The sequence below is a fragment of the Leptosomus discolor genome, chromosome 1 (assembly GCF_034619465.1).
Source record: "Leptosomus discolor isolate bLepDis1 chromosome 1, bLepDis1.hap2, whole genome shotgun sequence".
Lineage (NCBI taxonomy): Eukaryota > Metazoa > Chordata > Aves > Leptosomiformes > Leptosomidae > Leptosomus > Leptosomus discolor.
Window position 1 is genome coordinate 117,873,409 of NC_141391.1, and position 23,085 is coordinate 117,896,493.

The 23,085-nt window shown below is 35.5% G+C and overlaps 1 protein-coding gene across 3 annotated transcripts in view; it reads left to right on the forward strand.

Moving 5' to 3' along the window:
• Positions 1-23,085, forward strand: part of DCAF6 (DDB1 and CUL4 associated factor 6) — a 90,529-nt gene that overhangs the window by 56,581 nt on the left and 10,863 nt on the right. For 2 of the 3 annotated variants that reach the window (XM_086463234.1, XM_086463244.1), the window contains 5 exons: positions 4,124-4,229; positions 7,899-8,014; positions 8,835-8,918; positions 9,093-9,414; positions 20,508-20,646. In XM_086463234.1, coding sequence (XP_086319360.1) covers positions 4,124-4,229; positions 7,899-8,014; positions 8,835-8,918; positions 9,093-9,414; positions 20,508-20,646 — 767 coding nt within the window. Of the gene's footprint in view, positions 1-4,123; positions 4,230-7,898; positions 8,015-8,834; positions 8,919-9,092; positions 9,415-14,335; positions 14,378-20,507; positions 20,647-23,085 lie in introns of all 3 variants that reach the window. The other variant, XM_086463229.1, reaches the window with a different exon arrangement.

Genomic DNA, 23,085 nt, shown 5'->3' on the forward strand with positions numbered 1-23,085 from the left:
CACGGTATGGTCTGTACTGCCTCCTTTGGTAGAGTGCAGTACTACTACATCTAATTAGTATGGGAATCATCTAGACAAAGAAATAGTGTGCCTTGGGCTATAGATTAGGCTTGTCCAAAGAATTATTTGATTTTTTGTCTTCCCATTGACATCATATAGTGACTGGTATTAGCGTAACATTGTTCAGTCAGTATTCCTCACTAGATAAACAAATCTCCACCCTTCCCTCCGAGTTCAGCTGCTTCTGATCGATTTTCATGTATTAAGCCTTCCCATGAAATCCTTATTTTTCTGAAATACAACACTTATTTTCTTGTCTTTGGATCAATTTTTCTCCCTTCAGAAGTAACCCTCTTCAGTTTTCACCCAGAATATAACACTATCTTCAGAATCTACAAAGCTGATTTTCTTATCAGGGAATCATGATTAGTGCTGGATAGGAATTATTTTGGAAGTTTTTAACAAAAAGTCATGGGGTTCTTCTCATGGGGTTGCCAATACACTAGTGAATAGGGCAGCATTTGAGATGTAGGAAACTAGCTTGAAGTTCCTTACAATGTTAGTTTAACTAGGTAATGCAATCTGTAAACCTGTCTCTTACGTGCATGCCACTTCATAGTAAAAAGCCCCCATCTTTGTGAAGTTACACTTGCACAGGTTCATTTTCTAAGAGAAAAAGTGTGTATGAGAGGTTTTGCTTTCAGTTGTGGGATTGGTTTGTTGTTTTAAATAAGGTTATGAATGAAATTTTGTCTTCAGTTTTTATGATGGTAGTTTAAAAGTACTTTCCTCCTGTAGGCACCTGGAGAATGGACCATTTCATGGGAGTGTCTGTTCTAGATCAGATTTGCTTACAAAATAAGACTGGAAGTTGTTGATAGTATCTTCGAAGTATAATGTGTTTGACTGTAAAATCTAAGTAAAGTTTCAAGGTATTTTTGAGGAATTTGGAATAGAGTTTAGTAAGGTGTTGACAAGCTGCAACTTTCTCTTGAAGTAATTAGTAGAGCTTGCAGTGAGATCAATAGCTTTGGCAATAGCTGCCCCCTAAGTCACAGCAGCTGTGCAACTTTCCCCCTTCTTCCTTTCATTATTTTATCAATGTGAAGTAGATCTGGCCTGATGGGATGAACCTAGTAGTGAAAGAGAACAGAGCTTCATTCTGATCTAGTTAGTCTTTGGCAATCACATTGTTCTTCTTTAAAACATGACTTCTGGATTTTATGTGACTTCTCTAAAAGAATGTTCAATTATGTACTAGGCAAAGCTTATTAGCAGTCTTCACAGAGGCTTTCATTCAGCTTTCATTAGCAGTGCAAGTTTAATATAAAATAGTGAACTACACAACTAATTCTGTGTAGTTTATTATCAGAGTCTTGTCTCATCTGTGTTTTAAAAAGTGTCTTGTTCTCATTAGTGTCAGTTTCATGCCCTAAAGCTAGTTTAAAGAAGAAACTGACCCAATGCAAATTATAGCTCATGTTATTGTAGATTTAAGAAAAAGCTATTACACAATATGGTTTAACTGCTATCTGTCTCCAGAAATTTGTAAAACTAATTTCTCAGTCAGTGTCCTCTTTGGATAACCCTACAGCAATTCTTCCAACTTTTTGAGTGTGAATAAATATGACCACTGCTTCCACAGTAAGCATAGTCAGAGGAAAATCTTTAAGCATCTTGGTTAAATTTTTTGGTGTTGAGATTTTAAGACAGGAAAGCACTGTTACAATAATCTGATCTAAGCTGTATAATATGAGCCTAATATTCAATAAAGTTCATTATAGGACAGCGATGTTTGGTTGCTTGGTTAGTAACAACTAGTTTTGAGCTGAAGCAAATGTTGCATAGCAGGATCAAGTTACAGTATAGTCATTGTTTGGTGGCTGTCTTGGACTATCCAAGGCAGTAAGTTGTCTGTATTTATCTGGGTTCGCAGTTCAAAGATATGCCTTGTCTGTATTTATTACAAGGAAGGTAAAGAATTCTCCAACTATGTCATCTTTTACTCTTTCAGTGTCCAGCTCCTGATGACTTGTGCAGTATGTTGGAACGATAAGTATTGGTACTGGCTTAGGAAGGGATGCTCAAAATTTGACCAGACTTTAGACTAAAAGATGCTTGCTGATAGGTTGCCAAAAGAGAGAAAGCACCCATTTGGTTAAGAAGGAATGTGTCATGTTTGTTCAAAATATCTATATACACCATTATAAAATATTTTCTTACATTTATTTCTTTTCTTTCTTAGTTTAATTCAGGAACTGGAAACCTTGCTTTTCATCAGTTTTATCCTTGTTACAAAGAGTGTAACTGCAACCTCTATTTTAGAGAGGCTATGAACTTTTCTTTGCATAGAATGAGGACCATGCCTTATGTATGATTCATTAATTCTCCTTCACATAAAAATATTTTCATTTTTCTTACAGGGTTTTTATGTTTGTGGTTTGGTTTTTTTTTTTTTAAATTTCTCTTCAGAATATGTAGAAATAAGTATTTAAAGTTCTTCAGAGCAGCTGTGCACTGCTCTGATCCTGTGAGTGGGCTTCTGCCTCTCAACAGTTTAAAAATATGAGCATTGATTGTTAGGTTAAGTTCTTATGTGCTATTTCATAGTTCCTGCAAGCTGGGGCATAGGAGGTTCCACATTAACATAAGGAAAAACTTTTTCACTGTGAGGGTGACAGAGCACTGCAACAGGCTGCCCAGAGAGGTTGTGGAGTCTCCTTCTCTGGAGACGTTCAAAACCCACCTGGATGTGTTCCTATGTGATCTGCTCTAGTGGTCCTTCTCTGGCAGGGGGGTTGGGCTAGATGATCTTTTGAGGTCCCTTCCAACCCCTAACATTCTGTGATTCTGTGATTCCTAGAACTTGATTGTATTTTTTAAAGTGAATATCCTGTGGCAGTATTGCAGCCAGTACTGGTTTAATAGCATTTTTAGGGGGGGAATTTGTAGGTTTGTACTTGAATCAAACATTAGATTTTAATTGATGTTACCCAAAGATCATGTGAAGCTTTTATTATGAGTGTCAGTCTGCTGCCAGTATTGCAACTATACTTAATTTCTGTACTCTATAAACTAAAGAAAATATGGCATGGTTTTGTCTAAATAGTCCTGAGATTAAAAGCTCAGCATTCATGAAAAGCAAGACTTAGTGGCCATTTGAGTGGTAAGTGATAAACTCTCCCGTCTGAGTTCTGAGAGAATGGCACCTCTGTAGTGAGGCCTAATTTGATGGTACTTTCCATTAACTTTTTAGTATTGCCCAAGGCCAGCTTCAGTATTAATTGCAATTGTGCCATGCATATAGATAGATTGTGACCATGAATTACTCAAGGGTGGTGGGTGGACGGACGGATGTCATTGAGCAGTTCTGTTTTGAAGGTGCCCACTGAACATTCTTAAAACAACACATACAGCAGATGTTTGGGAGACTTGCAGTGGTTTTCAGTTTGATTCACTTCTGTTGCTTTTGGACATCATGAATAGTTTGTTTTGCAAGTACCCCCCTTCTGCTTCTAGGTATCATAATATGAAAGGGGTTTTAAACCAAACGCTCTCAGAACATGAATTTACAGTGGTTTCATGTCAGCTAGCTGACAGTTTAGAGCAGATCTAAGGATATTGGCAGTTGACTGGGTTCTGAGTAGAAAAAAAATTAGAGGGGATGGTGATTTTTCTAGACCACTGATTGTGTCTAGATCTCATCGTCTTTTTTTCATGTGTATCTACTGAGGCAAAAAAGACTGAACACCGCTTCTAAAAAACATGTTATATTCTTATTATTAACTTGATAGAGAAGGGATCTGCTTGTAAAGGATAATATAGTATGTACACGTACCTATCTGCAATTTTATTTGCCTGCATGTTGAATGACAGCATCTTCTTTGTTTGCTCTTATAAATACAAATAATTTTGGGCCATTTTTAAAGCATTGCAAATTTGGTGTGTTTACTCTGAAACTTTTTAACTTTTTGCTTGGGCTGTAAGAGATCTTAAATAGACATTGTATGTGTTATTACCACATTTGGCCTTTGTTAGGATAATTAAATGAATCTTCAGAAGTATAACAGCTTTATGTATATTAATGATGCCCATCCAAACTTTATCAACCCCATATTTACAGAGAGTGATAAGCCACGAACTGGAACAGGTGAACCAGTTTTAAGTTTGCACTACAGTACAGAAGGAACGACTACAAGCACAATAAAACTGGACTTCACTGATGAGTGGTAAGAAATTAATTTTTGACTGGTTATTTATCAGCACATATCACTAACACTTGTCTAGCATAGGTACAGATAAACTATTTTTTCCGTATGAAATGTGTATATTTTTGGGTATATATAGACAATTTGAAATGGCTGTAGTCCTTTATGCATTCAGAACGTAGAAGACAGTCATACTTTAACATGAAATTTGTGCAAGAGGTTTTTTTTGTGATATTTACCATGAATCTTTTTAATGCTAACATAATTTGAAAAATGCTATTTTCATCAAACCCTAGCATAATATTAGTGTTCGCTATCTTACTAAAACAGGGTAGTACAGTGATGGAAAGGTGATGCAGGGGCTAGCGCTTAAGTTTTAATTCTCTGCTCTACCAGACTTCTCATATGGTATTCTGCAAATTAGTCTTTCTGTGGCACAGTTCCCAAGCTGTAAAACAGCGAAATTAGTATTTCTCTGTCTGAGGAGTGTTGATGAATGCATATGGTTAAGATATCAACATCGCAGACTGCTTGGATATTACAGTGATGGCATCCTTTTTGGATAATAAATTCATGCTGTCTAAATGGCCTAACTTACTTGGTTTTCTGTTGGCGTCTATTACTAGAGCATCTCAGGATCTCCCAAAAGAACCGCAGTCCTTATTTTATCTCCTCTTCTATGTTTTCAAAATTATTGTAGAAGACAGTAAGTAGAAATGCTTGCTGACATTTGTTACTGAGGGAAAAAAACCCCACGACATTTAGCAACCCTCAAGTCATATGGCTTTAGACATAAAGCATACACCTTGCCCATAGCAGTTTTGAAACTTTAAACAGCAAACCATGTGTTTTCACAAGAATGAAGACTTTGCCCATGTGAATCTGAAAAACTTTGACAGTTATGTTCCACCAATTGATCAGACTGTATTTCTATTTAGAGTCCAAATCTGACAAGCTTTGAAAGAATTAATTTTGCTGTAATGCTTTTAACTAATTCTGCATTTAGTTTTGTAGTCATCTTTGTTTAATGTTTTAGGGTAGGCAAATTGCACAAGAGGAACAGAGCATTAGGAAATATTTTTTTTTCCACTTATTCTAGTGAGTTTTCAAATGTAATAATAAAATATTGCTACCACTGTATCACAGAAAACAGATTTTAATAACATTAACGCTTTGTTCCTGTGATTATTTTAAAACAAAATTTGAAAAATGCATTTTACACTTCAAGCAGATAAAGATAGACGTGATTCTGAAGATGGAAAATTTGAATCAACGATTACCTCAAAAACAGTAGAAAAACTAGAATGTACAGAGAATGGAGATGAGGGACAGCAAACCAACTCATTACAAAAAGCTGTAATTGGGGAAGTAAAGACTAAGTCAAAACTACTAAAACTTAATTTCACGTGTCTATTCAGTCTAATAGCAAGTATTTTAACAAATCTCTTGGGCCAAATGTTAGCATCATGAGAATGACAAACATCAAATATAATACCATAGGACTAAACATCATGATCTTTTAAGACTAATGGTAGCGATATTCAAGGCTGTAGGACAGTTCTGACAGAAAGGCATATGAAAAAAGCAGTACGTGGGAAATAAACCAAAATTATGGGAACTAGAATGTGCATGTTTCAAAACTTTTTATTTGACAGAATAATGAGTTCTAGAAACATACATATTTTAATAGAAACTGTCTGGAGTTCTCAGAAGTGGTTAAGACTTTGCTGCATTTTGAACTTCTGTTCAAGGTGGGGCAGATAAATCAATAAAGAAACTGAACATGGTGGTAAGCTAACTTAATGGAGCTTGTATAGTGGGGGTAGTGCTAGCGGGACAAAGTTGCAAGGCATTGTCAGTTCAGAGGCTAACTGACAGAGTTCAGAAGAATGAAATAATACAAGTAGGATGCAATTCCATGTAACAAAATGATGCAATTGAGGACAAATAACAAAAACCTAATCTGAAAGTTGGGAGTGTTGTGAAAATGAAATGGAGGAAGACGTGGACCTACCAGTCACTTCTCAATATAACGCAGCTACTAGAAAGGCAAATATGCTTCTAGATGTCATCAGCTGGGAGACTTCAGCCAAGGATGAGAATTACTGGTGCTACTGTTCAACCCTGATTTGTGACTTAGAATGCTGTATTCAATCTTCATCATGCCTTCGAGAAAACTGATTCAAATTGGCAGAGGTTCAAAGAAGGGTTATGCAGAGCACCGGGGAAACAGAAAACCTGCTATGGAAGCAGATAGTAGGGCTTAACGTAACAAAAGCACAGGGTGTTATTTTGCTCTCTCAAAAACATCCTCTTCGTGTAACTGCTGGTGTGAAAAACAACATTGAAGTAAAAATTAAAGCAGAGTAATAGATGAATGTAAATTAGTATTGAGCATTGAGCTAGAAAGTAGATTCCTAAGAGTCAAAAAAAATAATAAACCTTACTGCTTAGACTGTGATTAAGTTCATAAAAGTGATTATATCATAGGAGGCATGAAATAGCAAAAATCCTTGCCTTGGTGTCTAGCAGTAGCTTTCTTGTCTGTCCATTCAGAAACAATGCTGAAAGCTCTTGGTTTAGAAGAAATACTGTAAGGGCTACCAAAAACTTTCTACGTATTCAAAATCCAGTACAACAATGAAACATTGTTGATCATCAAGATGAGTAAAAGCTCTCATATTTAATGTAAAAAAACAAAGTGCTGAAGTCTAGACTAGATTCTCAAGAATCTAGGCAAAGCATAATTTGTACTGCTTCTAGTGATGTAGCATATAAAATAGTTTAGTAAAAACATACAGAGGTAAGAAGATACTTGTAACAATGCAGTCTAAATTTCTGAGAATCATGCTTATAATTCTCATAACTTATCTTTATTTCCACTTCTGTCCAGCAATTTGCCTAAGTATGAGGCCACAACACAGATGTGGGACAGGAAAGAATGAGAGAGCTCAGGAAAAAGGCTTTGCAGACATTTCCTAAAATAAGATTTTTTTCTGGAGAGTCTAAAAACGTTAGTTTTGATGACATTCAGAACAGCAGTGTTCCACATTTCCTGAGGAATAACTTTCTTTATTGTAAACAGAAATTGGCGTTCCACAATAATTATCTAAATGTGAATGGGGAGTAAATCTCAAGTACCAGTTTTCAGTAAATCTTTCGAAATAACAGCACTTTGAGGACTAAAAGCTGACATCAGAAGTCCATGCCTCAGAAGGTACAGGAAGAATAGTTAATGGTGAAGAACCTGGAGGATTTTATCTAAATCAGCTTTTTAATTGGATGGGATAAGATTATGTATTAGTGCTTAGCTGACTGCTTGTCTCTAATGAGATCTCTGATCCTGTATACATGTGAAAAAATGTGTGAAGAGTAAAAGAGCAAATCCCTTTGAGTTCTCACAGTGTTTTTCAAAAGCAATGAAGAATTCCATTAAAGGTTTAAAAAAAAAATAGGAAGGAGAGAACAAGGTTCTGTGATGCAGAGGAATAGTGTAGGATGAGTGGCAATGGACATAATAAAAGAGAAATTTGAAATTGCTGTGAAGAGTTGTTACTTGTAGCTACTGCCAGGAGCTATTGAATTGTGAGACCACAGTGAGAAAGATGATGGTCAGGCTGTGCTATGACAATGATCTTATCTATTTACATTATTTCTAAATTTTTTTTTTTCCACGTGTTATGTTGCCAGGAGCAGCACAAATTCAAGCTCTAGAGGGAGTGGAAGTCATTGCAAAACTGAAGGCCAAGAAGACTTGGTAAAAACAAAAGCCTCAGAAGAGTCAGTGCCTGAAGATGAGAAAGCAAGTAAGATACAGCATTGTTTCTGTAGTGTTAAGGTAAAAATTCTGGCCTTGTATGTTCATGACTACCATTGAATACAATGGGAGTCTCCTACAGGTGTGCCAAAGGCAGAATACAGCAATAACAGAAGATTAATTTTTTTAGGAAACAAGAAGATACCAACCTGAGATAGTTGCAAATAAATATAAACAAAATTAACTTATTCTATCTTTAGTTCTAAAACCCTTATTTGTTTTTCTTAAGGACATATTTTGCCCCAATTTTTATCAAAAAATAGAACAATTGCACTTTGCAGTCATAAATGAGTGCTAGGTATTTTGTAACATGTCTTTCAAGCTTTCACATATTTTGTTATATGTGGCTGTCATGCTCGATTCATTGCCAAAAGGGCAGTCAAGTCAAATGACTGGCTTCAGAGAAATGTGTTTTGCTTTTGGTTTTTAAATACCTTTTTTTAATAGAGGGATAACTTAATCTGTGTCTTCAGAAATAATAGCTTTCAGTAAGTGATAATCTGTTTCAAGAGTAGTAATGCTATTTTTTCAGCTAAAGTTCTCATAGCATAGGGTATTAAGTATATTAAAGAACAAGGAGAAAAATATTTCTTTCTGGTTAAGTATTGACCTGGGCAAGTAGGTAGGCTTACATACGCTGACTTTTATGTGATTAGTATCTGAGATTTCAGTAAGGTGATGTGTAGACTTTGGAGGGGGTTGCTTTGATTGGTTTGATCTAGGAGTGCTAGTGTTGTCTAGATTCACTTACATTATAGAGGTGCATCTAAATGAAATCATGGGATTTAATATTAAGTTGTTTAATTCAGGAGCTCCTGATGAATCTCATGAGGAAGACACAAGTGCTGAAGAACTGAAAACTACAGATGAAACTGCAGAGATGATAGAAGCGGGTATGTATCTGTACTCTTTCAAATACAGTTATATAAAGAAATAGAGAATGAAAAACTAAATTCCAGTATAAACTCAGTATGTGTAATTTAACTTCTGTGACTCTTTATAAAGTCTTCTAAAATAGGCTGTAATTATTAATCCTGTGACTTATTTTCCCCAATATTTTCTGTTAGCTGTATCAGATAAACCTGGTCCTGAGCATTCTGGAGTCCAAACAGAAGAAAACGTCCCCAATGCTGATGCTGTCTCTAGAAATGTAGAGGAAGAAGCCTCCTGTGAAAAAAGTGTAAATCAAGAAATTTCAGGTCAAAGTACTGAATCTACTGCCAACTTGCTTGCTGCAAATGATGAACCTCAGCCACACCCAGAATCCTCAGGGCTTGCAACTCCAGATGACTCCTCTACCAGGACCTCAGCTCTCCAGGAGACTGATGATAGTGATGATGATCCTGTTCTGATCCCAGGGGCAAGATATCGAGGGGGACCAGGACACAGGTTAGGGGAATACTTATCTCTGCTATTGCTTGGCAAAATGCGTTTTTTTATGGAAGAACTAGAAACCCATGCCTCATATCCTTGATTGTAAGTTGTTCTTTGACAACTAGCCAAGAGCTTGATGGCTGAGTCTAATTTACCTGTAAGTAAGAGATGTATAGCTATATTTTCTGCCCTAGCCAGGCAAGCTCCTCCAGATCTAATACCTGCTTGTGCTTCTTTCTTGCCTGCTGAATACCCCAGTGCTAAATATTTGCAGTTCATTTTTTATTATCCTCCCTGTAGTCATAAGTATGGAAAGTTCATAAATTTGTGTACAGGGCACAGGGACCTACATTTTTCTTTCAGCTGTACTGTAGGTGTTCTTACTTTGGCAAAGCAAGAGCTTTTAACCTTTGTTCAGCAATGCTGTGTTTGTCTGTAGTACATACATTAAGACTGATGTGTTCAGTGTTTCATTCTTTTTTCTATGAAGGAGAAACTCTGTAATCCTTTTCTTTGCTGGTTGTTGAATATCAGTATGTACGGCAGTATAAAAAATGTTAGATTACTAGTTGACATCATTAATAGAAGACGCATTTAGTAAGCTTTGTTTATGTTTTTCTTGTAAAATAAAAACAAACAGCTGTACATACTTGTTTGATCATTCAGTAAACTTAGCACCCAGTTTGGTATTGCTGGTTTAATAGCTTTGTTCACTAATTTCAATTCTTGGACTTTTTAAAAGCGGTAATAATTATTTAACCAACATCTCTATTGCTAGACTTAAGAAAATACCTTTTTTACTTGTTTTAGATGTTATGTAACCTAGTGTCAGATGCTGTAGCTTTACTCCTATCCTGTTTAAAGTCAGTGTTATCTTGTTATTAATTTCTTATGCTAGCAGTGCAAATCCTTTCCAGGAAGCATTACACTCTGTATTTGTCAGGAAATCAGAAAGAATTTAATAGTTGTGTATAGAAAAGTTTTGGAATAATTTGCAGTTAAAGTCATAAACCACCACATTGTCAGTAGTGACAAAAAGAAGAGTCATTGGTTGCTTGTTACATAGCACAAGTATTTCCGCTTACTAAATGACAGTTTTTTATGAACAAGCAAGTATATACAGATTCCGTCTTAATCCATTGACTTTCCGTGCAATACTAAGTAATTGTAGATAAATATCCAATGGCAGAAATAGTTTCCACTGCAAAGCCAATGTTCATTACGGCCTAGTCATTGAAGAGCAAGCTGTGAAAAGCCTTGCAATTTTAATGCCATTTCTGTTTTTGAGCAGGATTCTTAGCTTCTCCTCATGCACCTTATGTCGTCCCTATGATGTAATAGTTTTTGTAGTAATGTAGTAAGAATGACAGTTCGAGGTATCATATAGCTGTTACAATTTCCCACTAGTGGGAACATACCTGAAATGAAGTTACACTACATCTGATGTGCTTTTTTTCCCCCTTCTTTGTGTGCAGTGAGATTTCTTCCTGTAGAAGTTTAGATTTATAATATAGGAAGTATCATTCAACTGAATTAGTCATATAATTAAAGTTCTTTATGCAGCCTCTGCTCCCTTATTCTTCCCCCAAATAAAATCTGACAAAAGTTGCTGTGAAGTCAGTACTGTTTAGGATTGCCTCCAGGCTTTCAGTACTCAGGTTTAATGCCTGACCAATTCATTTTGTTCTGCTTTTGTGTGTGTGTAAGCAGTGAAGTTTTCTAGTGTAACTTCTGAGCGATCGGATATGTTTGCATTACGTTCCCTCCTATTCTTATAGTTTCAGGATTTTCTAAATGCCTTCTGAGATACTGAAGCAAAGTAAGGCATCTTATGTGTGCTCAGAGGATTTTGGATTTCCAGAGAGAAAGCAGGTGCTGGTGGTTGTAAAGGCTAGCTATAAGCCCTCTTAGTATTTATATCTCACATGAAGTAGAGAGAAAGGAACTGGAAGTCCTTTCTGCTACTACTACGACAGTTGTTACAGCATATGATACCTTTCATAAGCTGATCAAATTCATATAAAATCCCCTTGGCCCCTTAACTAGTGGGAAGCTACCTCAAAACATTGCTGCTATAATGTGTATAAATTGGCTAAAATAAGTAATTTTGTTTTGTGCTAACATACTGTTTTGATTGAAATAATTTTTCATGCCCAGTGCTTGTCATTTGAATGATGTTCATCCTGTCCATTTTCAGCTTTTGTCTCGTTAGACTAAGAGTACCAAGTTTTTCTCACTCTTAGCAGTAAAAATTTGTGATTTTCCTGCCATCATGATGGTTCCTGTCTGTGCTCCTCCACGTTCCCCTTTTCCTGAATGTGGTAGACCAGAATTATGCAGATGGCACTGTTTGGATTTTGCTAGGATTAATGGTATGGGTATTACTTTTGATCTGGAAAAGATTCTCTGTGAGACAGAAGTGAGCTGTAGTTACATCCTTCTCTCCTGCTTACAGCTGTCTCATAGTGGTGGCTTGTGGTCAGACACAAGGTGAATTAGTACACTGAAGTCTTTCCTACTTTGCAATTTCTAATTAATGTGTTCTTATCTTTCACCAGAAGGAAGCTCAGAAATGTATGACTGTCAATTTTATACTACTGAATTTCTACCCACCTCTTTTTCCAAGGTCCTACAGTCCCCTCTATATGCATAAAGTTGCCCAACCTCATGTCCTCCATACACTGCATGAATACATTCCTACATTGTGCTCAAAGACTATTAGCAATATATTAAACAAAACTGCCTGCAAGACTGGTGCTTACCTCCACCAGTATGCTTCCTATAGGCTTATGTTTCTCTTTTCTCGTGTAGTAAATTGTATTACCTAACAATTCCTTTACTAAATCTTTTTCTCAGGTTTATCTAATAATTTGGTTTCCAATGTGTCATCCTATAAGATATTAATGGCATTAATATAGAAGTAATAAAGTAGATTTTTCTCTCTCTAGAATATGTAGGGAGGAGTTGCTTTGGGGATTTTTTGTTTGTGTTTTTTTTTTCTCCCTTTATGGAGAAGGTTATAAGGCTAGCCTGCAATAATCTACCTTTTGTAAACCTGTTTTATGCAGTGGCAAAAAAAATGTTTAATTCTAATTTTTTTCTAGAACAAAAAATAAAAAAGCTACAGCCTTCTACACCAGAATACTAAAAGCTGCTTGACTAATAAGCTTTTTCCAGAATACAGCATTACTGGTTTTATCTACAACCAATTTTAGGTTTCTTTAGCCTGTGTTTTTTATATACCTAATATCTAGTTATTGTTTATATTGAGGAGAAACTCCACAGTTGGGGAAATGAAGACAAAGGAAACTGTCTCATAGTCATTTTCCCACTGTAAAGTACAGCTTTCTCTGCTGAGAAAGGAATGGTGGACTTCTGATTCCATACTGTGGCATCATGATCTTAAACTTTCTGTTAAGGAAAAGAAGTGGCAGAAACACCCTTTTGATAGCTCTGTTGACAGTGCCTGCAGTTAGATGAATGGAGAACTTCCTGTTGCATCAATTCTGCTTGTCTCACTTTAATTTTAGTAAGATGGATGTAGATTTCAGGTTTAGTAATATAATGTTGTCTATTTTGCAAATCTAATGTTTACAGAGCTTCCATTGTCTGAATTTTATTTGGGTACTAATTAAACTTTTAATGTTTTCAAGCTGAGGATTGGGTCTTTTTCTCTCTTACATAGTAAATCTAAGAATAGATACGAGACATAAATCTCTTTTTGTGGATGTTTATAAATCTCAAAATGCAATGAGGATAGACAGTTTCTCACCAACTAACCTGGAATTGAACTATCAGGAAAGACTACACAACAGATATGGAAACACGAAGTTTGCACTTGCTTTAATATTTTGAAAAGGACTTAGAATAGTAGCAGCAAAATAGTAGCAGCAAAATGTGTGATCCTTTGGTTGATAAATTGGCTACGTCAGCTGAAGGTTGACTAGAAATCAGCTAGGAATAGTTTTGATGCAGAAGGGCATTTCTTTGAAAGAAATAATTGAGAATGTGACATCTGACTTTTTCTGTATAATTTCTGTAGCCACTGAGTATTACTATAGGAATGGTGAAGATCAGTGACTAAAAGAAGCTATATAGTTATTTAATTTTTTTTTTATTTGTCGTTGGGCTAGTCAATACATGTTGTTTTTAACAAAATGTGTAAGAAACTGCACAAAATATTTCTAAATTTAAAAAAAAATCAAACCTGTTTTGTACAGCAGAGCAGTTTAGGTAGATACTCAACAGAGAAAATAACTTGGGCATTTTAGGGAATCCACAAGAAAAGATTCCTTCTCTTACAAATATGAGGAGATATGAGGGGTTTTAAGTCTTGAAGTATGCACATAGCATATTTTCTTTAAAATTTACTAAGTCCAGTAAATTTAGTAGGAATGGAGATAGACAATAGGGCTTGCCTTAGCACCGTACTTCGTAATCTGTGGAGGAAAAAAAAAATCTGTGGAAAATGTATGTTCTTCATGCACAGAGTGTGCGGTTTTTAATGGGTTGATCTTCATTTTCACAAATTAGTCAAAACAACTCTCTGAGGGCTGCTTTCCTATTTACATGACTGAATTAGGTTTGTTTGGACTTTGACAGAAGCTTAGCAGAGGCTAAGCCTGGAAAATGTTAAACTAGTAGGTTAAAATTTCAAACAAATATGAATGTGAAATGGAAATGACTATGCAGCTGCTTCCACTTCTGCTATGATCTATGAAGAATTACTGCATTTTATAAGATCAACTTTGTGTACTGTTATGTAATCTGAATACTATATTTATTGAAATCAATGCAGTCTTCTAACACATTGAGGAGAAGGAGTCATCTCAGTTGGAATACATAGAGCACATTTTGTAATAAATAGATGCTAAGCTTTTTTAAAACATGCTACCCAGTATTTTTGAATGACTTCAGTTGTTGTTCCCTTTACTAGATATAATATCAGAGGAACAGCGATAGGTGATAGAATTATGAGGTAATTATTTTCTTCCTCCCCTCCTCCTTTTTATTACCGTATAATGGATTTATCAGGTTCTTGTTTTTCACATCTAACTGGCATTTTAAGAATTGCTATACTTTAAGTGCTATGAACTACAGAGCATATTGCTTGAGTTATTTTTAGCTGCATGTATTGCATGGAAATTGAAAAGAAATGGCAGTGTACACATTTATCAACTTATTAACCTTTTTAGTGTGTGCCATAGAAATTAATGGAATTTGAAATGTGTGAAAAGCAAATACCTTTTTTCTTTTTTTTTTTAATAAATTTTTTTTTTAGTTGCTGAGGAATGTGTTATATTTGCATGTGCCACTGCTGACTTGCTTTGTCTGGTAGTAGAGAACACCCAGTTCTGGACAAAAACATAAGAATACATGTTATCAACTTTTATATTTCTCGCTTGAACAAGGTTATGGAACTGAGCATAATTATTAAAGTTACATGCTAAATCTTATACAATATTTCTATTAATGAAGTTAAATGAAAAAGTCACTTGAACTCACATTCCTCATTGAAATACTCGAGTGAATTAATTGCAAGAACATATAAAACAATTTGGGCAATTGTGTTTGGCCACATGCCATAAGAGGGAGAAACTGTCTACTGTGATTTAATGCCAAATGTTACATATAGGGGAAATGGCACAAAATAATTCTGATTATGAAAATTAATATCTTGGCTTTGTGTGGCTGGAAAGGAAAAGACTGAGGATGTGGTTTCATAAAAGACTTTAGCCTGAGTCCTATATTTTAAATGCCTACAGGAAAATAGCACAGATGTGTATTTCTTTTTCTTATATTCCAACCTTAGCTGCATTTGGAATACATGGGTTTAACTCGGCATCTTTCTTGAAGGTTCAGGAATCTGTGTGCTTTCTGTACTTTAAATTTCACGGTAGGCATTCTTTCTATATTAAAGATGCTTCCCATGGAGTTCTTTAGCTCTTTAGCACAGCACATGGGAATATTTCTTTCATATTGTTATAAGTTTAGTATAAAAATGAATGGTGCATTCAGCATAGAGTTTTTTTTCTCTGACTTTCATTGTCATTCTGCAGCATATCAGGTGAAAATTTAAAAACGCTTTTGTAGCTGAGAATAGTTGAAACACTGATTGTGTTGGAAGGCCAGGTAATGACTTAGGAGTGCATTATGGTAAACATTTCTTTTTATATGATCAGCAATGAAATAACTTGGGCTGTAGAGAAGACTTAGTGTGCTGTTAGCACGATGGTTTTGCCCTTGGTTTTGAATTATCTTAATGCTTGAAAATTGGCAGCAGTAGTAAATCTCTTCCATAGGTTCAGAGGCTTCTAAAGGAGCGTGGTTATTTGACAATTAAAATCAGAAGTATAATCAAATCTTGATATTTAAAAAAGGGATCTATTTTAATGTGGTGATTGTGGGTTAACCCCAGCAGACAGCTCAGCCCCACATAGCTGCTCACTCACTCTCCCCCAGTGGGATGAGGAGAAAAACAGAACAGCAAAATAGTGAGAGAACTTGTGAGTTGAGGTAAAGACCAGAACAATGACTTATTAATTAGTTAGCTTCCCGAGCTGGGTTTGACTTCAGTGATGATAGCCAGCTTGTTAAGATACACAGTTGGAATTCTTGGGCAGGAGCATGGTAGCTAGCAGGTGGATTCCTCTACATGGTCAATGAAGAAATGATCGTAAGGCATCAGAGAAATAGGTTCTAAATTAATGGTTATAAGCCGTAGGTTCCTGCAGTTGTTTTGGATAGGGAAAATAGTTCAAAAGGAGAAGATGGCAACAAGAGGGGAAAAAAATATCTTAACCTGAAAGAGCAGAAGAGAAGGAACCAGAGCGTCTCTTCTTGCTAAGTACGAGAAAATGTTTGTGTGTAAGTAAATTTGGAAACTTAAGAAGTGACAAAAATCCTTCACATTGGAGGAATCAATACAGAGCTCAATATTCAATACAGAGCTGAGACAAAAAGGATGGAAAAAGGAATCAAGTATATGTGAGCTTTACAGCCAACAGCTGCAGCCTAGCTCAGGAGACGGTTGGTCTGCGAAAATGGTGTTTGGAAGAAGTAGGGTTATCTAGGGTACCAGATCACTTTTCTGGCAGCCACTACATCTGGACCTCTAGTGGAACAAAGTTTGTAGCAGAATTCCTGTAGATTGTTTACGGATTCAGTTGATGGATAATTGTTCGGTTCTCCCTCTTTTGGAAAACCTATCATTAATTTTGACTGTCTCTCTTCTAACTAGTAGATGAACATAGTTGTTTTAAAACATGCAGGGCTAGTTAGCCAGAAATTGTTGAGTAATGTAGATTGGGAACTGAGGTCTGTGGCGCTCTCAAAAAAAAAAAAAATTTTAAAGAGCAATATGTGACATATTGTGCTTTAAGAAACAAGCTAGTTATTTAATTGTGCAAATTGCATAGATTTTTGTTAAAAAAAAATCCTTATTACACTTCAGAATTTCTAAACATACAGAAAATGCCCTATGTGACAATTACTGTCTTTTTTTTAGGCTTAATTTACATGTTTATCTTTTCCATTTTTCTGTAATACATAGCTGTGGATCAGTCTGCATCACAGCGGTTTCATGTTTGGTTGGGGTTTTTTTAACCTATGTTTAATGGAAAGAATATAATGCCTTCACATCTAAATCCCTGTTCCACTCATCTAGGTCTTAATTTAAACAGGCTTTTGATAATTAATGTTTACAACAGTCGACTCTGAAGACTTCAAACCTGGCTGATCATAAGGGGAAAAGTTGTGTGTTAGTTCATGTCCATATTCTTAGTCTTGGAAATAAAATTGTCTTTCCACAAGGCACACTTCATTGAAGTAGTGAAAGCACCACACATCATCTTGGGCTCAATCTTACTAAGACTGCACATATCAACTTTATTGTAAGATACTGCTCTAAGGTACCACAAAATTTGGCAAAACACAATTAAAAAGGTTTTATACCTGCAGACCAGACAGCAGTACTGAATTATCCTGAAGTCAGAGCACTACCTACAGTATAAGGGCATAACTAAAACAGTTTCATTGGCTTTACAAGACCTAATGTTTTCTGTACCATAAAATTAATAAAATTAGTCTATATCAAATATTCCTCAGGCATCTTCATTATTTATTTGAATGTGAATACGTAATACAACCATATCAATTGGCGGAGTTGCTTGAGGAGTGCCAACACAGTGTGCAATAGTTCATTACTTTGTGCTTGGAAGAGTACACAGCTTGATAGGGAAGCAGCGGCTCACAGGCTTAGCTTAGGCTGAACTTCAGAACAGTATGAATTGCAATTCTGTATCTGCTGATGCTCCAAGTGATTAGGCTGCTATCTAAGTTTATGTTGGCACAGACAGGAATTGCTTATCACATACAAATGAAAACTAAAAAGTGAAGAATACAAATATGTTGGATTTTTTAATTGTTTTTTTTTGCTTTGTGTGACTTAAATGCATGGGAAGTCTGTAGTTATGGAAAAGTAATACTTCTCAGAGAATCCTTTTCCCTGTAATGTTCTTTGTTCTGAAATATCATTAAATTGGGTTCGTATTTACCTTTTCTGGAGAAGACTTGCCTCTACCAGGTTCCTGCTTTTAGCGTATGTTACTCGAGTACCCGATAGTTACAGCCATGTGTGCTTGGCTCCATTCTCCCTGCTGAAGGTAATCACCAGCTTTACAAGATAACTAAGTATCAATCCATTCATGCCTTTTGAAATAAGATCCCAAATCAGGATTTTAAATTAAGAAATGGATTTAGTTGAAAGTTTTTTTTTTTTACCAAAAGTTGCTTCAGTACTTCTGCTTTTATTTAAAAATGCATGACTCTGCTGAATAGTCTTGAGGGTTTTTTGTAGTGTCTGCATTCCAGCCTAGGGGAATATAGAGGATGAGATTACTTTTTCTAGAGATGCTAAAATGAAAAATTTTGCTAGAAACTACTTTGGGTTACCAGTTCTTTCTTTTGATACCAACATCTAATCCCAAGACTTGTTACTGCTATCCAGCAAGTAACCCTTCTGAAAGAGCTAGACAAGTCTACTGCTTTGTCAATACTAATGATGCTTAACTTCTCAGCTTTTTCACTGCACATCTTTTATTAATTAATTAATGTCGTAGTAAGTGATAGCTGTAAGGCTAGCAGGCGTGCTTCTGAAACCAAGAGGATCTTGTTGTGCTGAAGAGCTGTGCGTGCTGTTTCCAAAGCTGTGTGATCACTGATAGGATTGGTAGCACAGCAGTTGTTATTACATGATTCTTGCTTTTACTTTCTCACACAGAACCCATCTTTTTTAAAAACAAGTACAAAACTAAATATATATAAATAATTGTTTAAAGTTTCTGTAAGTGTTTTATATAGCCTATCATATATGTGCCACCCTTCTTTTTCCTTCACATAGAAGTAAACTGGTGAGGAGAATAATTCTGTGATCTTTAAAGCGCAGTAGATAAAGAACATAGGTTGTTTTTTTTAATCTCCATTGTATGAAGACTTTGTGAAGAACCCTCTTCTTGGATCAGTTGAAGATTAAAGTTGAGACTCCATATTTTATAAGGACTAACTAACAAATATGGTGTATTTATTTAGTGTAGTACAAGGAGAGACTAGAAAATTGCCTACATCTGAGATTTTGTGGAGGATAGAAAACTCTCACAAAGGAAGTAGTAGTAGTCTATTTTTTTTTTCTGAGATTGTTTGCTAGACAAACCTCTAATAACTGTATTTTAATAAATAGTCCACTGTTAAGTGGGTCTGTTGGCTAATGCTTAAAAATCTCTTCTAGTTTCTATAAAAAATAAGTATTAAAATATCTTTTACAAGCTTAGTGTATTAGATGATTTGTCTTAGTATGAGTTTGTGTTTCGTTTTTGCTTTTTAAATCTGTATTAATGACTCATTACTTGCATTCATGTTCCTTCTTTGCCTAGCTGTAGGATAACACTTTTCCTCAATTTTTGGGGGTCCAACTTTCTCATATGACAAAAAGGAAACAAAAATCTAAGCAGACTACTGGCTGAGTGAATTAGTTGAGAGATAGGTCTGGTGGGCTTTTTCTGCAAAACAGGACTTGTTGCAAGAGTCTCCAGGACGACTAAAACGCCGTACCATGTTACTTGTGGACAAATTCAGGTTACAAGCTTTCTGGTAGCAGTGTACTAAGGTTGCATATATACTTGGTTCTGGCTCAGTTTACCTTTCAGGATCATATAAGTGCCTATAATAACTTGACTCCTTGCATTCTGCTAAAATCTGTACCTGCTCTTTCTTGAGAGTGATATTCCCCTTGGACTGTGTTCAGGACCTCACAGCTAACAGCAGCCCTGACATGGAATAAAAGAGTTAGATTCAGGTGCTGGGATGCGACAGTTTGGCTATAGCTGGAATCACGGACGTCTGCAAACCTAGAGCTAAACAGGCAAAATTTGTCATCAGGGTCTTTTCACAGATTAAGTAGATTCCTGGAATTCAGCATTCACAAACCAAAAGATATAATTTAGCTAATTCTTCTGTTATTCTAGGAAATCATCTGCTGTATCCCTCACTGCTAATGTATGGGATAGTTGCTCCAATAATTGGTCTCAAATCATCTTTTGCCTTAGCAGGAACTTTTTTTAAGCTGTCTAAATCTTGAGTCTTGTCATAAAGAAGTAGCGAAGAGAATACATTTAATGAAATCTTGGGGAAAAAACAAATCACACTGGAAGGCGCACTAGATCCTTAATAACTTTAAATTTTAAAAGCTTCTGTTATGGCATAGCTTTTTCACTTCAGAATTTTGGTAGCTCGATATGGGTGGAGGATATCTCTAGCAGTAAAGAATAAAACAGCATGTGAATTTTGCCAGCAGCTGAAGTTTATTCTTCAGAGAGGGAATAAAATGTTGCATTACTTGACATTCCACTGTCTTGCATGCTATTCTTGTTCTAAGCCAGGATGGAAAAAATTAAAGTCTGTAATTTTACATCTGGGATAATGTTGATGTCTGTTCTGAACTTAAGGAGAGTGTGTTTGAGTGCCTGATTATTATTTTATAGTCCTTTTTGATAGCCCATTTTGGTGTTTAGAGCTGGACTTTCAGTAGTGTTCTCTTTGTCTGCAATTTATAGACGATCTGCTGTTGCTCGCATTCAGGAGCTCTTCAGAAGGAGGAAAGAAAGAAAAGAAATGGAAGAATTGGAAACACTGAATATTAGACGTCCTTTAATAAAGATGGTTTATAAAGGTCATCGGAACTCCCGAACAATGGTACAAACTTTTTGTCTGTCTTGGGAACTGTAGAGATATTATGGACTGAATCAGTCTAGCTGCCACATTGATATGCTTGCCAAAAACGGTATTGTAATGTATTGTAAGCACTTTTTGTTGTGTATTCAGTTGGAAGCCTCATAATTTGCCCTAAATTAAAATTAAAATTAGTGTGACTCATGTCACCATGCTAGGCATTTAAGTTTTCTTGAGCTCAAGACTCTCTCCCTTTAACTTCCTTTGAAATCTTGGGTATTTTTCTTAACTTCTTTCTCATTTTGTCTGTCAGCTTAAGTGTATAAAATGTGCCTACCTTCAAAATTGTGATTTAATCCTCGCTTTCCCTTCCAAGCTCTTTGAAGTTAAAGATCAAATAATAATTTTGAACAGCTTGGAAAGGAAAGCGAGGATTAAATCATAGTTTTGAAGAGCCTTGATGTCTCTGACTTAAAAAAAAAAAAAAAAAAAAAAAAACAAACACACCACAAACTAACTAGTGCTAGTTATTAAACTGTAATCTTAACTACTAGATACTCTTTTTCATATAAAATACTGTATTTTAAGAAAAATGCAGTTACTGTGTTTGTAAAGCAGTGGTGCATGAGAAACAAATGCTGTTTTCCTTGCTATTTCTTTTTTCACTTTTTACAGTATTTTGAAAGATGTGAAGTTCTGAGTTCTAGGTGGCATTTTGTAGAAGTAGCAGGTGTATTATTGCAGATGACCTTGGGAATGGTCCCTCTCCTCTAAAAGCAGTTTTCTAGAATTTGTGTAAACGGCTTTGATTATACTGGGGAAAATGCTTCAGAAAATGCATATTTCAGTCTACATAAGCAACAAGGCTTAGAATGAGCTTTGATTAATGACAAGTTCTGTGCTTCTTTTCAGAAATTAATTTTAATTGCCCAAAACCCTGTTAGTTTAAAAGTCATAAATCAAGCACTTTTTTGTTAAGAGATATTAAAACTAAGCTTGCTAAGTGGTCCTAATTCAGTCTCCATCTGTATATGTGTTATTACACAGTTATGTCATGGATTTTGTTGTTTGGTTTCTTCAAGATGTGGGTTGGTGTTTTTGCATTTGTGTCACATAAGCACATATGACAAGGAATACACACAATGAAAGATGATGTAATTGTCTAATGTAATCCCTGTTGGTTTCTATGGTGGCAAACTTCGCTTTAATATTTTTTTGGATTGATACTTTCCTGCATGGCAAGGACTGATGGTATTTCCCTTTTAACTTTGTGAAGGAGACAGCATAGAGAGGTCTTGTTTCCTACATAGCTGAGGGGCCCAGGGATAAAGTTGTCTTGTCAATAACATGAACTATTTTAACGTGTGTATGTATATATACATCCAAACACACACACACACACATATATATATATAAAAAAATATATATATAAAAGGACAGTGAATTAAGGCTATACAGACAAACTGAATAATTTTGGTACTTCCTTACTTTTGAGAACTTAATTTGGCAATCTTAATTATTTTTTTTTAATAAGCACATTTTAAGTGTAATTCTTACATTGTCCAAAAGCAAAAGATAAGCAGCATTATATTGATGTTTGCTTGCACTATTGGCAGGGTTGGAATGTTTTTATCTCCACCACTCAAATGATGTCATTGGAGTCCCAAGTGTTACCAGTTTTTCATGAAACAGACCTGAAAGTATGGCAGCAGGGAGTGTGATGGTAGTGGAATGATAGGGGGTGGGATTTCCTGTTTCTCTTTAGGTCTTAGAGGAAAAAAAGGCCTTTGTGAGCCCAAACTCCCTTTCTTTTTCTTCAAAATTTGTCATTTTCCATGTGCCTTCAGCTCTTTGTCTCTTCTGTCTCTTCCTCGCTATTTTTCCCTCCAGATATACACCATTCTTCCTCTGTTCCACTCAATCCAAGTCCCCCTTCTAAAATGTTGACTTTAAAGAAACTTTTCTTCAATAGAGTATCTGTGTGTAACTAATAAGTTAGTTGTGTATGCATACAGTAGAAGTGAGTGTGTACATGAGTTTGAAACAAAATTTTTAAATGGGAATTTCAATTCTGTTAACTTATGTGGTGGTAAAATTAGGTTTTATGAATATTGGAAATGTAAAATCAGCAGTTACATAAGAGAATACAAAGGAAGCAGGAAGAAGTCCTGAGAAATAAAATACACAGTTATTTATTATTGGAGATAATTTAGATGTACTTCTAACAGGATAATATATATATATTACCCTCTTAATAGATATTAATATATATTATACATTAACAGGAGCTATAAGACAAATGATGAATGTATTTGAAATACACCTTTCACTACAGAATCCAGGAATGCAGTTTCTCTGGCTTATTTTTAGACATCAAGATGACTTTACTGCACTGATGTCAATCATTAATACATACTCTATAGACAAAAGATCTAGTGAGCCTGAAATTTAAAACTGGATGTA